This window comes from Sinocyclocheilus grahami, unplaced genomic scaffold (assembly GCF_001515645.1).
Source record: "Sinocyclocheilus grahami isolate Dianchi unplaced genomic scaffold, SAMN03320097.WGS_v1.1 scaffold1168.1, whole genome shotgun sequence".
Classification (NCBI taxonomy): Eukaryota; Metazoa; Chordata; class Actinopteri; order Cypriniformes; family Cyprinidae; genus Sinocyclocheilus; species Sinocyclocheilus grahami.
The window spans coordinates 139864-154919 of NW_015506347.1; the positions used below are offsets into that span (position 1 = coordinate 139864).

A 15056-nucleotide genomic window follows, 5' to 3' on the forward strand; every position below is an offset into this window, starting at 1 on the left:
GCTGCAAAGCGTGGCACAACCAGTTATTAGATTTAGGGGGCAATTACTTTTTCACGTAGGGCCAGGCAGGTTTGAACAGCTTTTTTCCCTTAATAAAATAAATAATAATTTAAAAACTGCATTTTGTATTTACTTGCATTATCTTTGTGTAATATTAAAATTTGTTTGATGATCTGAATCTTTTAAGGGTGACAAATATGCAAAAATGAGAAATGGGGGAGGGGGGGGGGCAACACTTTTTCACACCACTGTATTAATATGTATAACATAGTATACTACCATTGGTTGGGTCAGTAAAGAAATTATTAATTTTATTCATCAAGAATGCATTAAATTGATCAAAGGTGACAGTAAAGACATTTATAATTGTACAAAAATTCTGTGTTTCCAATAAATGCTGTTTTTTTTTTTTTCTTGTGCACCAAATCAGCGTATTAGAAACTGAAGTCTGGAGTAATGGTTACTGAAAATTCAGCTTTGCCATCACAGGAGTAATTTTTATGTGTGTGTATATATATATATATATATATATATATATATATATATATATATATATATATATATATAAATAAAACTAGAAAAAGTTATTTTAAATTGTAATAATATTTCAACCTTGGTGAGCATAAGAGACTTATTGTAAAAACATAAAAAAAATTGTACTAACCCCAAACATTTAAACTAGATATGCACCGATCGATTGGCCAGGGTTCGTAATCGGACGATTTTCCTCATGATCGGTCCGGATCGGTGACCGGCCGGTCAGTCTCACTTCTTTCCGATTCCGAGCCGATCCGTTTTGTTACCAGCGGCACAGGCAATAACGTCAGCCGCGCATTCTTGCTCTCTTCTCTCCGACGATCCCTTCTCTCTCACACGTCTCATTCGCTCCGGTTAAATAGTGCTTGTATTGTGCATTATTTTAGTCATTCCCGCAGGTTTCGCGCTTACACCAAAAACGCGCGCACCACCACTGATCTATATTAGTGGAGCGCAAAAGCCGCACTCAGTCTCAAACAGCTTGTGAGCCACAAATACCAAAATGAATGGCTAACTGCACTAAAACGTTCAAATACATAAAAAAAATTGTCAAAATGCCCATCTTGGTGAGTATCCATCCAGTTAAACACAGTCAGTTTTGGAAAAAAGAAAGAGAATGCATGTTGTGTAACAGTATATCGGGTCCGTGGATAAACTCTTAAAGGGACCGCAGTCCAATATTCCTGCTGCTGTCTGTCATGTTAAAAGAAAGACAAAAGACAAAGAAAATCACTTTCTGCTCTTAACTGAATACGTTTTATAACGTTAATGGTAAGCATTAATCTGTATTTAATTTTTACAATGAAGATTACAGAAATTTAAGTATCATAAAACACTGGATGTGTTATTTTATATTTGATTACTTTAATTTAAATAAAAACTTACTTAACCTGAAAAACTCTCTTTATTCTATTGCATCTATTTGTGCTGTTGTTTGCAAAATTTTTTATTTGTTCTTATTTTATTACAGACTTTCTACTTGTGTTTTTTTTATGAAAATAAAACTTTGCATTGAAGAAAAGTAGATTTTTGTTTGTATATGGTGTCAATTATAGTTCTTAGACAGAAAATCTGATTTGGCAAAAATCGGTATTGGCAGATCACACTAACAAAAAATCGGAAATCGAAATCGGCCAAGAAAATTGCAATCGGTGCATCTCTAATTTAAACTGTGGCGTATATGTACAAAATGTTTGTGTTTAACACTCATTGGATCTGTGTACGTTTAGATGACATGTTGATAAAGCTCTGGGACTGGGAAAAGAAATGGTCCTGCAGTCAGGTGTTTGAGGGCCACACACACTACGTCATGCAGATTGTCATCAACCCCAAAGACAACAACCAGTTTGCGAGTGCATCACTGGACAGAACCATAAAGGTATGACTGAACGCTCATGCGGCTGGAGCAAGTTTGAATCTAACTTGTTACATTTTGCCTATAATTTCGTCTGTGTTTTGTTTCAGGTTTGGCAACTGGGCTCTTCCTCTCCTAACTTCACTTTGGAGGGCCATGATAAGGGGGTGAACTGTATTGATTACTACAGTGGAGGAGATAAACCCTATCTTATATCTGGAGCTGATGACAGACTCGTCAAGATTTGGGACTATCAGGTTTATTTGATATTGATTATATTGATATGCTTAATGCAGCAAGTCACTCCTGGCTGTTTATTTACTTCTGTTCTGTGTACCTCTCTCTCTTTAGAATAAGACATGTGTGCAGACGCTCGAGGGTCACGCTCAGAATGTGTCCTGTGTAAACTTCCACCCAGAGCTGCCAATCATCATCACTGGATCTGAGGATGGTGAGTTGTGGCACATCTTCATTATAATGTTATAGATCTTTTAATGATCACTTTTATAAAACTACATGGCCTCATTCCTGATGCAAATGTTACTCTTTTTGTTTTATTATTCAGGCACGGTTCGAATTTGGCACTCCAGCACTTACCGTCTAGAGAGCACCCTGAACTATGGTATGGAGCGGGTGTGGTGTGTGTGTGGCTTGCGCGGCTCCAACAGTGTGGCATTGGGCTATGACGAAGGCAGTATCATTATCAAGGTACTAAAAATAATACAAAAGTAACACCATGCTGTTTCCTGTAAGTAGTGTGAAATATTGGTTAAAGCTCTGGACTGCTAATTGGAAAGTTCAGTCCCTGCAACAAGAGAGCCATCCTGTTGCTCCAGGGCCAGGGCTGTCAGCAAGAGAGTGGAGGATAGATAACATTACAAATGATTTCTATTTCAAATAAATGCTGTTCTTTTGATCTTTTTTATTCAAAGAATCCTGAAAAAAGTATCACGGTTTCCAGAAAAATATTAAGTAGTTTTCTGCTTGTGAACAGTAGTGTATATAGATACATTTACATGACATTTCTCTGTACTTAAATGAACATTAACTAATTATGGGAAGCGCTTTATAATGTCATATCTCATGTGGAGAGTTCTCTATTAGTTAACCGCTTTATATGTTTTAGCTTGGTCGTGAGGAGCCAGCCATGTCAATGGATACCAGTGGAAAAATCATTTGGGCCAAGCACTCTGAGATTCAGCAGGCTAACCTCAAAGCAATGGGAGATGCTGAGATCAAAGATGGCGAGAGGCTGCCACTGGCAGTGAAAGACATGGGCAGCTGTGAGATCTATCCACAAACCCTCCAGCACAATCCTAATGGAAGGTAAGACCATCACATCTGTTTTTTTTTTAACGCTGCTCATTTACATGTCGCCTGGTCCTTGCTCCTATTTATTAAAGTAAATATAATTTTACAGTTGTTATATAATTAACATTTCTCAACATCCAGAAGTTCAGTACTCTTAATCTTGTGTTTAGGTTTGTGGTGGTGTGCGGCGATGGAGAGTACATCATCTACACTGCCATGGCTCTAAGAAATAAGAGCTTTGGATCTGCACAGGAGTTTGTCTGGGCCCATGATTCATCGGAGTATGTACTCTATAAGCATATAGAATATGGATGTAGAAGATAACTGTCAAAAACACTTAATACTGATGTTACTTGTTTTAAATTAGGTACGCAATTCGGGAAAGCAGCAGTGTGGTGAAGATCTTCAAAAATTTTAAGGAGAAAAAATCTTTTAAACCAGACTTTGGAGCAGAAGGTAAACTGTTTTGCACTTACATCAGGGGCAGTAGTAATCTCTCTATTCACAATTTGCAAATGTAGTGATGTAGTAAGCACAAAAAATATGCATAAACACAGTATACTGCATACTCCGTTCCTTTCATTACATTTCATGCTGAATGTAGTAAAATGGGTATTATTTTATGTATATGAATGGTTATGTGTTTGCAGGCATCTATGGTGGTTTCTTGCTGGGTGTCCGATCAGTGAATGGCTTGGCTTTCTATGACTGGGATAACACAGAGCTGATTCGCCGCATTGAGATCCAACCCAAACATGTGAGTCAACTGCTCCAGTCCTTCATTATTTTGTCTGCATGATTGAGCCATTTTTTAGTGTATCTGGACCAATTGCACATTACATCTATTTTCAGATTTTCTGGTCCGACTCTGGTGAGCTGGTGTGCATTGCCACAGAGGAGTCTTTTTTCATCCTGCGCTATCTGTCAGAGAAGGTGGCCGCATCACAGGAGTCAAATGAGGGGGTTACTGAAGATGGTGTCGAAGATGCTTTTGAGGTAGGTGTACATCAGTGTTCATGTTTAACCAGATGAAAAGAGTTGTTTCAGAGGAAGAGCAAGTTGTTACATTTTAATAGAATAATAAAAAAGTGGAATTACCTTGCCTTTTCTATTTGTTTGTTCTTTACAATACAACCAGGACTTATATTAAGATGGTAAATAGTCTATTTTGATGTAATATTGACTTCAAAGATTTGAAACAAATGGTCTGAGCTCCTGATGGTCTGTGTTTGTGTGTGCAGGTCCAGGGAGAGATTCAGGAAGTGGTAAAGACTGGTCTGTGGGTGGGAGACTGTTTCATTTACACCAGCTCAGTCAACAGACTCAACTACTTTGTTGGAGGAGAGATTGTCACTATTGCTCACCTGGATAGGTGCAGTCAAAGTTCCCTGTATCTGAAATATGTTTTTAGCATTTTATGTTTTGGGTTTCAAGTTTCAAGATTTTCTTTGAATGTTTATGAGTCTCTTATACTCAAAATACAGTAAAATCAAAGTACAGAAAAATTGTAATATTGTGAAATATTACAGTTTAAAATAACTGTACTTTACATTTTAAAATATATTAAAATAATTTATTCCTGTGATGGCAAAGCTGATTTTTCAGTAGCCATTAGTCTTCAGTGTCACGATCCTTCAGAAATCATTCTAATATGCTGGTTTGCTGCTTAAGAAACATCTTTTATTGTCAAGGTTGTAAAACAGCTGTGCTGCCTAATATGTTTGTGGATATTTTTGATGAATAGAAAATTCAAAGAGTAGTATTTATTAGATATATAAATCTTTTTCTAATATTATAAATTTCTTTACTCTCACTTTATCAATTTAATGCACCCTTGCTTGAATAATTAATTTTCAATTTTCTTACTGACCCTAAACCTTTGAACACTAGCATAAATATACACAGAAGACTTGTATTTATTATTCAGTTAGTCTAACAGTGATGTATTTTCCTTAGAACCATGTATCTTCTGGGATACATTCCTAAAGATGACCGTCTTTACCTGGGTGATAAGGAGCTGAACATAGTGAGCTACTCTCTTCTGGTGTCTGTCCTGGAGTACCAGACGGCCGTCATGCGCAGAGACTTTGGCATGGCAGACAAAGTGCTGCCCACTATCCCTAAAGAACAGAGGACCAGAGTTGCCCACTTTTTGGAAAAACAGGTAAGACTTTAAATGTTTGCCTGTAAGCTATGATTTGCGTAATATAAGGTATATAATTATAATGTTACGTAAATAAAATAATATTTATAATGTTCTTGCTCTGCTAGAGTAACAGCAGCTAAGACTGACCCATATGTTTTGGCAATATTTTTCTTGATCGAAAGTGTTAAAAAATATGCATGGTGAAGAAGTACAAGTTTAAGTACTTTAAAGTACTTTTTAAGATCAATATATACAATTGTGTGTCAGGAAAACCTTGTATAGATTTGATTGGCTGCCAAATGTGTAGAAAACCAAAATGATATTCTGCATATATTCTGTGATATCTAAAGAATCTTTGTCTGTGTCCCTGCAGGGTTTCAAGCAGCAGGCTCTGGCTGTGTCCACTGATCCAGAGCACCGGTTCGAGCTGGCGCTACAGTTAGGAGAGCTGAAAATTGCTTATCAGCTAGCAGTAGAAGCTGAGGTTTGTTATTGTACACCAGTGGTACCGCCCCCTAGTGGTGGCCAAGCTCAAATACTTTATTTATTTTTACATTTATTGAAGTGGACAAAAAAACTTTTGTAAAAGTAATGTACAGTATTCTGCATGTAAGCTAATATGAAGAAGGTGTCTAATGTTACTGCTTTTCTTTTGTAGTCAGAGCAGAAGTGGAAGCAGTTGGCAGAGTTGGCCATCAGTAAGTGCCAGTTTGGTTTGGCTCAGGAGTGCCTCCATCATGCGCAGGACTATGGAGGACTACTGCTGCTGGCCACTGCATCTGGCAACGCTGCAATGGTTGCCAAGCTTGCAGAGGGGGCAGAGCGTGACGGCAAAAACAATGTTGCTTTCATGACCTACTTCCTGCAGGGAAAGTAAGTATCATAGGAGAAAAGACCTTCGTCAGCTGAAATACAAATAGAAATATGTTGACTACAGATGTTTTACTTTTGTGGATTTTCATTTTATAGTTTACTATTAATTCCTACACTGCAGGAGGAAGTCATGTTTCAGTTACAGATTGTTCTTTTTAAATATAGTTGTGCTTTTATTAGTTGATTTTGTATTGTTTGTTTGTCTTGCCAGACTGGACAACTGTTTAGAGCTTCTGATCAAGACAAATCGTCTACCAGAAGCAGCCTTTCTTGCGCGCACATATCTGCCCAGCCAAGTATCCAGGTCTGTGTTCATTGCCACAGCAAGGAAACAACTTGCAGTAAAGTGAAGGATTATTTTGGAAGGGCATAGAACATACTACTAGAAGAAATAGTATGAATAGAAAATAGTGTGCACAATATGCTAATTTTCTGTTCAGCTTACAATCGGAACAGACTGTAAGATTCAGTATCCCACAACGGTATGCACTTGACTTGATCTTCAGTTTCCAGTGTGACAAACCTAAAATTAGTCTCTTTTTGACTGTTGTTTGATCAAACTCATAAAAATTAAGACAATTTGGCACTACATTTAAATAAAATTAATTAATCATTGATTTTTTTTTTTCAGAGTGAAATGTTACCTTTACATTTCTGTAACTGTGTGTTTGTTAACAGGGTGGTGAAGCTTTGGAGAGAGAGCTTGTCAAAAGTGAATCAGAAAGCTGCAGAGTCTCTGGCAGACCCCACTGAGTATGAAAACTTATTCCCAGGCCTGAGAGAGGCCTTTGTGGCAGAGCAGTACCTGAGAGAGACCTGCCTCGGCAAAACCAGACCTGCCACTGACTACCCACTGGTCACGGTAAGAAAACAGCTTTGAATTTTTTTTCTTTTCATTTTCACTCAGTGGTATTTTACTATTATTTATATACTATTGTTATTAATATTTTGAATTATCTTTTTTTATATGTTCAGTTTTAGTCAATTTTATTAGTTTATTTTAATTTTTTTTCTATTTAACATTAATTTATTTTGGTTTTGGTTTTAGTAATTGTAGTATTTTTACGATGTTCATCAAATTGTTATATTGTATTTCAGCTTTATTTCAATTACCAAAAACATATAATAGTTTTACTTTTAATTAATATTAAACAACACTGTCTTCCAAAATCTCCTTCTCTGTTTACTTATTTGGGATCCAAGCAGTGCTTTTGCAGGTTATTTACTCACTATGCAAGTCAAATCAAAACTAGCAAATATAGCTAGATTACACCCATAGGGGACACTTTATTCTAAAAACATTACAATAATAATGCTTGATCAAGGAGTTTGAAAACTGATGATCACTGCTTACTGCTCAATTTCACTAGTTTTTTTTTTTTTTTATCCATTTCATTTGTGTATAATAAGCCTTTATAATTAAAGTGACCATGTAGCCAATGTAGCCAATGTCAGTTTTTTTTTTCCCCTCTCATTTCTCTTTCTGTAGCCCAATGAAGAAAGGAACGTGCTGGAGGAGGCCACTGGTTATGAACCCAAAGGAATTATCCCCACTTCCACGCAGGTGTGTGTTTGTGTGTGTATTTATCAAACACTCGTTTTGTTGATGGTATTACACTATAGCCCATGATACCAGTGCAAATGGGTGGTCTAAAGTGCTCACATATATCTTTGTGCATGAACTATTCAAATGACCTGTATGTGTTCAGCAGGTGAAGGATGCAGAGGAGGCACCAGAGGATGTGGGTGTTTTGGCCTCGGTGACGGCAGCCGTCTCGGCTCCAGTAGTTGCAGCAGTGCCTACTGTGAGTCATGCAGAATCCCAGCTTGCTGAGAAGACAAAGAAAGAGCTTCCCGAGGTGACAGCAGCAGAACAGAAGGTATTTGGTCAAAATACATTTGTTAAAAAAGTATTAACATCAGACTTGATGTAACCTCACTTTCTGATTTATTTTAAGATTATTGATGAATTGGAGGATGATTTGGATAACATGGAGCTTGATGACATCGACACCACAGACGTCAATCTGGATGACGACTTCTTAGACGACTAAACCCTCAGCACTTAAGCATTAAGTTTATTTAAGCGAGCAAAACTTTTTTTATTTGTTCCTGTTAGACCTGCAGAGCTGAAGTCTTGGGTGAATTGGGCTGAATATAAATACGTCTTTTGGGGCGTACCACGGATGGAAAGACAAGGAGAAATGTGCTTTATTGATGGTAAATTTTTTTGTACTTCATTCTGGACCTTCCATTTAAATTTTACCCATACAGCAAGGTATACATTGATTCTTGTGTGTTCAACCACGATGAATCATGGCGCCATTATTCATTATAAAGATACCTACTCTACTACAGTGATTTGTTTTGTCATAATATTGTTTGTTTTTATATTCCGTTAAATATAGAATCCTTTAGTAACCACCTTCCTTCTTTAAAAAAAAAAAAAAAGTCAAGAGAATGCACATTAAAGGGGTCATATGATGTTGCTAAAAAGAACATTATTTTGTGTAATGAAATGTTTGTGGTTAAAGGTTCAAAAAACACATTATTTTCCACATACTGTACATTATTGTTTCTCCACTATGCCCCGCCTTTCTGAAAAGCCCCGCTTTTCTTTACAAAGCCAAAACATCGGTCTGAAAAAGCGAGGTGTGCTCTGATTGGCCAGCTATCCAGTGCGTTGTGATTGGCTGAATTCCTCAAGCATGTGACAGAAATGTTATGTCCCTTACCATATTGTGATGCCTGCGGCAACCACATGTGACGACCCCGGGCTGGACTCCACTTCGTCCACGGTGAAAGCTGATCCGGTGATTCACAGCGCGAAGTTGAAGTATTTCCTCAGCGACCAGCACGGATCAGCTCCAGGCATGACGAAGCGATATCGTCCTCTTTTGGAAGGCCAAACAAAGTAGTTTCGCTTTCACAACGAAGCACACAGCGCCTTCACGACATGGCGGCGGCAACAACAATACTACAGCGAGAATAAAAGTTACGCCTTCTTTCTTTGCGTGAACATTTGGGCGGCGTTATGCAAAACTTCCCAGATAGTGACGTAGGTATGTGGGGGTGTGTTAGAACGAGCCATTTTAGGTAGGTGTGGCTGACTTAACTTTTATAAAAAAATATCTCTTTGGATTTGAGACTTTAGTCTTTGCAACTTTATAGATCTTCTTTATGCACCAAGAGCTTGTAACACTCCAAAGAGAGAGGAAAAATTGAAATCGCATCATATGACCCCTTTAAATAAGGGAGATTCATCGGGTATTATTTTATTTTGAAATGAACAAGTAGGCATCTGAATGAAACATGTGAAATGTGCTCTGCAAAATCAAATACTGCTAAATTTTTCAGACTTCAAAAAAAAAAAAAAAAGGTGGAGATATTCTTTATTCAGAGACACGCTTTCTTAGGTAAAATTACCAAATACAGTTAACTTTTTTTACGCCATGTTTAGGGATGGGTAAACATGAGATTCAAATCATTAATATGAAAATAAAAACAGTAATAATAGACCATCATGAAACATAGCTGTACAAATTTCAGCGAACATTTTCATCTTATAAAGTATTCTCCCTGGCCTGAAAAGAAAATCCTGGTTAATGCTATCCTATAGATGTCTAAATGCGTCAACTAGTAATTTTGCATGTCAAATTTAGTTAAAATGAAATCTCACTGCATAAGTAACCTTTGTTTTTAATCTGGTACAATGGGATTTTCCCTTCAGCTAACATGATTTAAGAATACTATGAAATTACTTCAATTATGTTTGAAAACCTTACTGCAACAAAGTATGAAGACTGCCCATCCAGCACCAGTGTACCTGTTTTACCTTTGATGTTACAGAGCAAAAGACCCATCAGTGGTTTCCCTTAGTTCTTATCTATGTTGATAAAATCAGTACATGCTGCTGCTGCTATTCTGACACAGTTGGATGGCGTTTCATAGCATTTCAAGTTTTACTGCAGATGAAAGAATCTGCAAGCATCATTATGATCTGTAGTACTGTTCTTTCTGCAGTAAAGGAAACATTTTTGTAAGCCAGTGGCTAGAATGTTTACTAGAATGTTCACATTATAAAAAAATTATGCTAAACCTTTAAAATTGGTACAGAAATCTTTCAATAAAAAGCATCATGTCCATTAGATAGAGCTAGTGCTCCTAAATGATTATTATTTGTCAGTTAAACACAGAGTAGGCAAGAGAGGAAGAACACTGCTGTAACATGCCTTCCTTTGAGATCAGTTTGGTGATAGAGCTGTCATTTGTGTCACATTTTACCAATTTACAAAACAACTAGTTGATAAAACATGATTTATGATCATCTGTTAACATGTAATTGTTCACCTTGATTGAACTGTGACAACAATATGGCTGCCACCTTGCCCTTTCCTCATTCTGTCTGCTATCTCTGCACTTCCTCTTTAAAAGACTCTAAGATGTTCTAAGATGTTGCCACAGCTTGTGCAAAAACTGTCTACAGAGCTACTGGGAGCTCAACAAGTCCCTGGAGTGTCCTGTTTGTTTGAGGGAGACACTGTTCTGTTCTTCTACATCATTTAAGTATTTCTCGCTTGGCCTCAGAGGGTGAATCCTCTCAAGACAGCAACTTCAAACCACTCTATGTGGGGAATGCAGAAAGGGAAATGGTAAGTGAGCTGCATTACACGTTACTAAAGAGAAAACTGCACTTTTTACTTTGTGAAATTACTAATAACTGTCTGAGGGATTTGCTGAGACGCAGGTATAGATTTTTTTACCTTGATTCTGTGCAATGTGTTATTATCTTGCCGTTTTATGGAATAAATAGTAGCAGTATTAGAAGAGTATTTTACAGTGGGGAAAAAAAGTATTTAGTCAGCCACCAATTGTGCAAGTTCTCCCACTTAAAAAGATGAGAGAGGCCTGTAATTAGATTGCTAGAATTTTGTATTATGTATGCAAAGTCAAATTAAGGTGCTTTCAGTCAGGAGTCAGGAGGTGGTAATACTTGAGCTGAAATTTCCCGCTTCCAACCTAAAAGCCTTCTAGACATTTTGTGTTCCTCACCTCTGACATTGAGCTGATGTATGCATACTGAAGAATCTAAGGATCCTCAAATGCAAACTGTGTTTTGCTTCAAGAGAACAACCATATGTTTGTGTTGTGTTTTACTTTCTTTCTTTTATATTCATTTACTCTTCATTCATTCATTCACTAATGTATAATCATTTCATCATTTTATTATTCAATTTAATCTTATAATCATTTCTAATAATCATTATAGCCATTTATATACTAATTTCATTGATTCATTAATTGATTAGTCATTTATATTACAAACCCAATTCCAAAAAAGTTGGGACACTGTACAAATTGTGAGTAAAAAAGGAATGGAATAATTTACAAATCTCATAAACTTGTATTTTATTCACAATAGAATATAGATAACATATCAAATGTTGAAAGTGAGACATTTTGAAATGTCATGCCAAAAAAGTTGGGACAGGTAGCAATAAGAGGCCGGAAAAGCTAAATGTACATATAAGGAATAGCTGGAGGACCAATTTGCAACTTATTAGGTCAATTGGCAACATTATTGGCTAGAACAACTTATGCTCCCATCCAGACATCGTCTCTTTCAGGGAAGAAAAACATGTTTCCAACATGACAATGTCAGACCACATACTGCATCAATTACAACATCATGGCTGCGTAGAAGAAGGATCCGGGTACTGAAATGGCCAGCCTGCAGTCCAGATCTTTCACCCATAGAAAACATTTGGCGCATCATAAAGAGGAAGATGCGACAAAGAAGACCTAAGACAGTTGAGCAACTAGAAGCCTGTATTAGACAAGAATGGGACAACATTCCTATTCCTAAACTTGAGCAACTTGTCTCCTCAGTCCCCAGACGTTTGCAGACTGTTATAAAAAGAAGAGGGGATGCCACACAGTGGTAAACATGGCCTTGTCCCAACTTTTTTGAGATGTGTTGATGCCATGAAATTTAAAATCAACTTATTTTTCCCTTAAAATGATAAATTTTCTCAGTTTAAACATTTGATATGTCATCTGTTGTATTCTGAATAAAATATTGAAATTTGAAACTTCCACATCACTGCATTCTGTTTTTATTCACAATTTGTACAGTGTTCCAACTTTTTTGGAATCGGGTTTGTATAATGTTTTTTTATATTAGTCCCCCCCCCCATCCCGTTGTTGTTTAGACTTATGATGTGTGGTTTCAAGGCTTTATGTGTCTTCATGAGTAAGAGATAAGACAAAATGTTTATGGAAACTCAAGGTTTATGGGATGTTGTTGTGAAGCAGTTTTGTATAACACTACTTTTTGGAAGTCTGAGCATCGAAACATACGCAACTAAGACTATTCAATAAACTCTGCTCTTTTTTTTATCACCATTACTTCATTTCCTGCTTCTGCTCTTCATGGCTTTGCTTAGTCAACTTCTTGGCTGATAGAAGACTGTAAATAGAGTTTTGGGTACCAGACAAGAATTCCTGTTAACAGGTTTTGGGTATTAGACAACTTTGCTTACTAGTTGTTCTTTTACTAGACTAAATTGATATTTTCTGACAGGATCTGGCATCCGGGGCTGGATCTGATATTTCTGGTGTGGAGGCATGATCTAATAATACCTTGAATATGATGCAAGTCACTTTGGATAAAAGCGTTTGCCAAATGCATAAATGTAAATGTCTATGCTAACACTAACAGCAGTCAGTAGACATATCAGCGGTAATGAGCACTATTGCCAGCATCAAGACAGAAGCGGACATCAGTACCATGGTCCAGATGTTGATGGAGGTCAAATATGAACCAATTGAAAAAAAAACAGAAGAAAACCCTATAGATGGACATACAATGGAGAACATTGCCTCTGTGAAGGTAAGATGCCAAATGTGTCAGCATATGTCTTCCTAGTAGAGAACACCTTTTCTAAACATGTTCTTGTTTATTTTTTTAAGAGGGAGCAGTCCAATGAAACCAGGTGAGTGTTCCAACCTTTGTCCAAAATGCGGCAAGAGTTTCAAAAGAAAGTCCGACCTCAGAACCAATGAGAAGGTGCACTTCTTGAAGAAGCCACACCACTGCTCCACCTGCGGAAAGAGTTATGTCTGTAAATATGAGCTCTCCATGCACATGCGGCTACACACTGGCGAGAAGGTGTTGGACTGTTCTTATTGCAAGAAGAAGTTCGTCAGGGAGAGCGGACTGAAGTCCCACTTGAGGAGCCACAAGGGGGAGAAGCCATTCTCTTGCTCGCAATGTGGGAAAAGCTTTTCTCGAAGAAGTACCCTAAATACTCACCTGCGGATGCACGTAGGCACCCTGCCCCACCAGTGCAATCACTGCGGGAAGCTTTTCAACACCGCGGCAGCTATGAGAGTCCACAGGGCAACCCATACCGGAGAGAGGACCTTTCTGTGCCTGCAATGTGACAAGAAGTTCATCAATAAGGTTGACTTGGATATCCACCTGGATAGTCAAGCAGGAAAGAAGCCGTTCAGCTGTTCTGTGTGTGGGAAGAGTTTCTTGAGGAAGCAAGAACTCAACACTCATCAAACCATTCACCAAGACAACCTTCCTTGTCATTGCACAGACTGCGAGAACAGCTTCATAAGGTTGAGCCACCTCACATCGCACATGAAGATCCATTCCTCTGACACCCCTTACAAATGCACATACTGTAGCAGATCCTTCAAGCATCCCAAACAGCCTCAAAATGCACGAGCGTCTTCACACCGGAGAGAAACCCTACACTTGTGAACACTCTTCAGGAGACCGAACTAGACACCTGGCCGTACACTCTGTGAAATCCTACAAATGCCTGAAATGTGATAGGAGCTTTCGATTCAAGAACAGTATGAGGTCACACACACTGGAGAACGACCTTTTATTGCAAGAAGTGTGGTAGGAGCTTTGCTAGGCTCCCAAATCTCAAAGCGCACGAGGTGGTGCACACCGACAAAAGCTGTTACCGCTGTTTTCAATGCAGTGTGGCCTTCAAGTCCCCTAGTCTCAGGAGCCACCTGATAATCCATTCCAGCAAGACTCTGTTAGACTGCACCACCTGTGGCAAAACCTTCACTCATCAAGACACCTTCAAAAGGCATCAAAACATTCACGCTGGGATCAAAGTCCACAAGTGCTCAGAATGTGGAATATGCCTGAGCTCAGCAAGTTGCCTGAAACTCCACATGCAGGGTCATTCTGGGAATAAAATGTAAAACTGCGATGAATGCGGAAAGAGCTTCAGTTCTACGTCCTACCTCCTGAAGCACCGGCAGATCGCACACACCGACGAGAAGCCGTATGTGTGCTTTGAGTGTGGGGAGAGCTTTAACACGGACGGGAAACTCACCAACTACAGCATTCAAGACATATGGATCATGTTTGCTCCCATTGTGGGAAGAAGTTTGCATGGAAAGAGACCCTAGGACGACATGAAAAGATGCACTCTGAGGAGAGGCCTCAGAGTGTGGGAAAGGATTCATGAGGAGCGATCAACTAAAACAGCATCAGAGAACACATGACAAGAGAAATTAAATGGCAGTAATGTTTTCATTTTGAGTTCAACTAATTTTTATTTTTTTTAATTGAGCATTATATTTTAGTGAAATTAGTTGTTACTAAATTAATGTGGCCTGTTAATATGCACAGGATTGCTTTAACATTTTCTCTTGCTACTGAATTATTTTACCTTTGTCCAGGCATTCGATTAATGAGATTGAGGATTGAAGATTGAGAAATATTGGCCCCTTCTTGAGTTCATTTGAATGACACTTTATTCTAGTTATCACTCCACCAGATGGCAGTCTATGCTTTGA

The 15056-nt window shown here is 38.0% G+C and overlaps 1 protein-coding gene and 1 pseudogene across 2 annotated transcripts in view; both read left to right on the forward strand.

Annotated features, from left to right (window-relative positions):
• LOC107567551 (coatomer subunit beta'-like) overlaps nucleotides 1-8408 on the forward strand; it is an 11532-nt gene extending 3124 nt beyond the window's left edge. The window contains exons 5-22 of one of the 2 annotated variants that reach the window (XM_016253236.1): nucleotides 1767-1915; nucleotides 2002-2148; nucleotides 2243-2342; nucleotides 2457-2599; nucleotides 3018-3217; nucleotides 3373-3483; nucleotides 3570-3658; nucleotides 3853-3959; nucleotides 4055-4198; nucleotides 4444-4574; nucleotides 5159-5366; nucleotides 5722-5832; nucleotides 6007-6221; nucleotides 6433-6525; nucleotides 6900-7083; nucleotides 7711-7785; nucleotides 7931-8101; nucleotides 8180-8408. In XM_016253236.1, coding sequence (XP_016108722.1) covers nucleotides 1767-1915; nucleotides 2002-2148; nucleotides 2243-2342; nucleotides 2457-2599; nucleotides 3018-3217; nucleotides 3373-3483; nucleotides 3570-3658; nucleotides 3853-3959; nucleotides 4055-4198; nucleotides 4444-4574; nucleotides 5159-5366; nucleotides 5722-5832; nucleotides 6007-6221; nucleotides 6433-6525; nucleotides 6900-7083; nucleotides 7711-7785; nucleotides 7931-8101; nucleotides 8180-8275 — 2474 coding nt within the window. In that variant the 3' untranslated portion in view covers nucleotides 8276-8408. The remainder of the gene's footprint in view (nucleotides 1-1766; nucleotides 1916-2001; nucleotides 2149-2242; nucleotides 2343-2456; nucleotides 2600-3017; nucleotides 3218-3372; nucleotides 3484-3569; nucleotides 3659-3852; nucleotides 3960-4054; nucleotides 4199-4443; nucleotides 4575-5158; nucleotides 5367-5721; nucleotides 5833-6006; nucleotides 6222-6432; nucleotides 6526-6899; nucleotides 7084-7710; nucleotides 7786-7930; nucleotides 8102-8179) is intronic. The other variant, XM_016253237.1, reaches the window with a different exon arrangement.
• Nucleotides 8409-10420: 2012 nt separating this feature from the next.
• On the forward strand, nucleotides 10421-14775 carry LOC107567548 (zinc finger protein 271-like; annotated as a pseudogene).
• The last annotated feature ends 281 nt before the right edge of the window (nucleotides 14776-15056 follow it).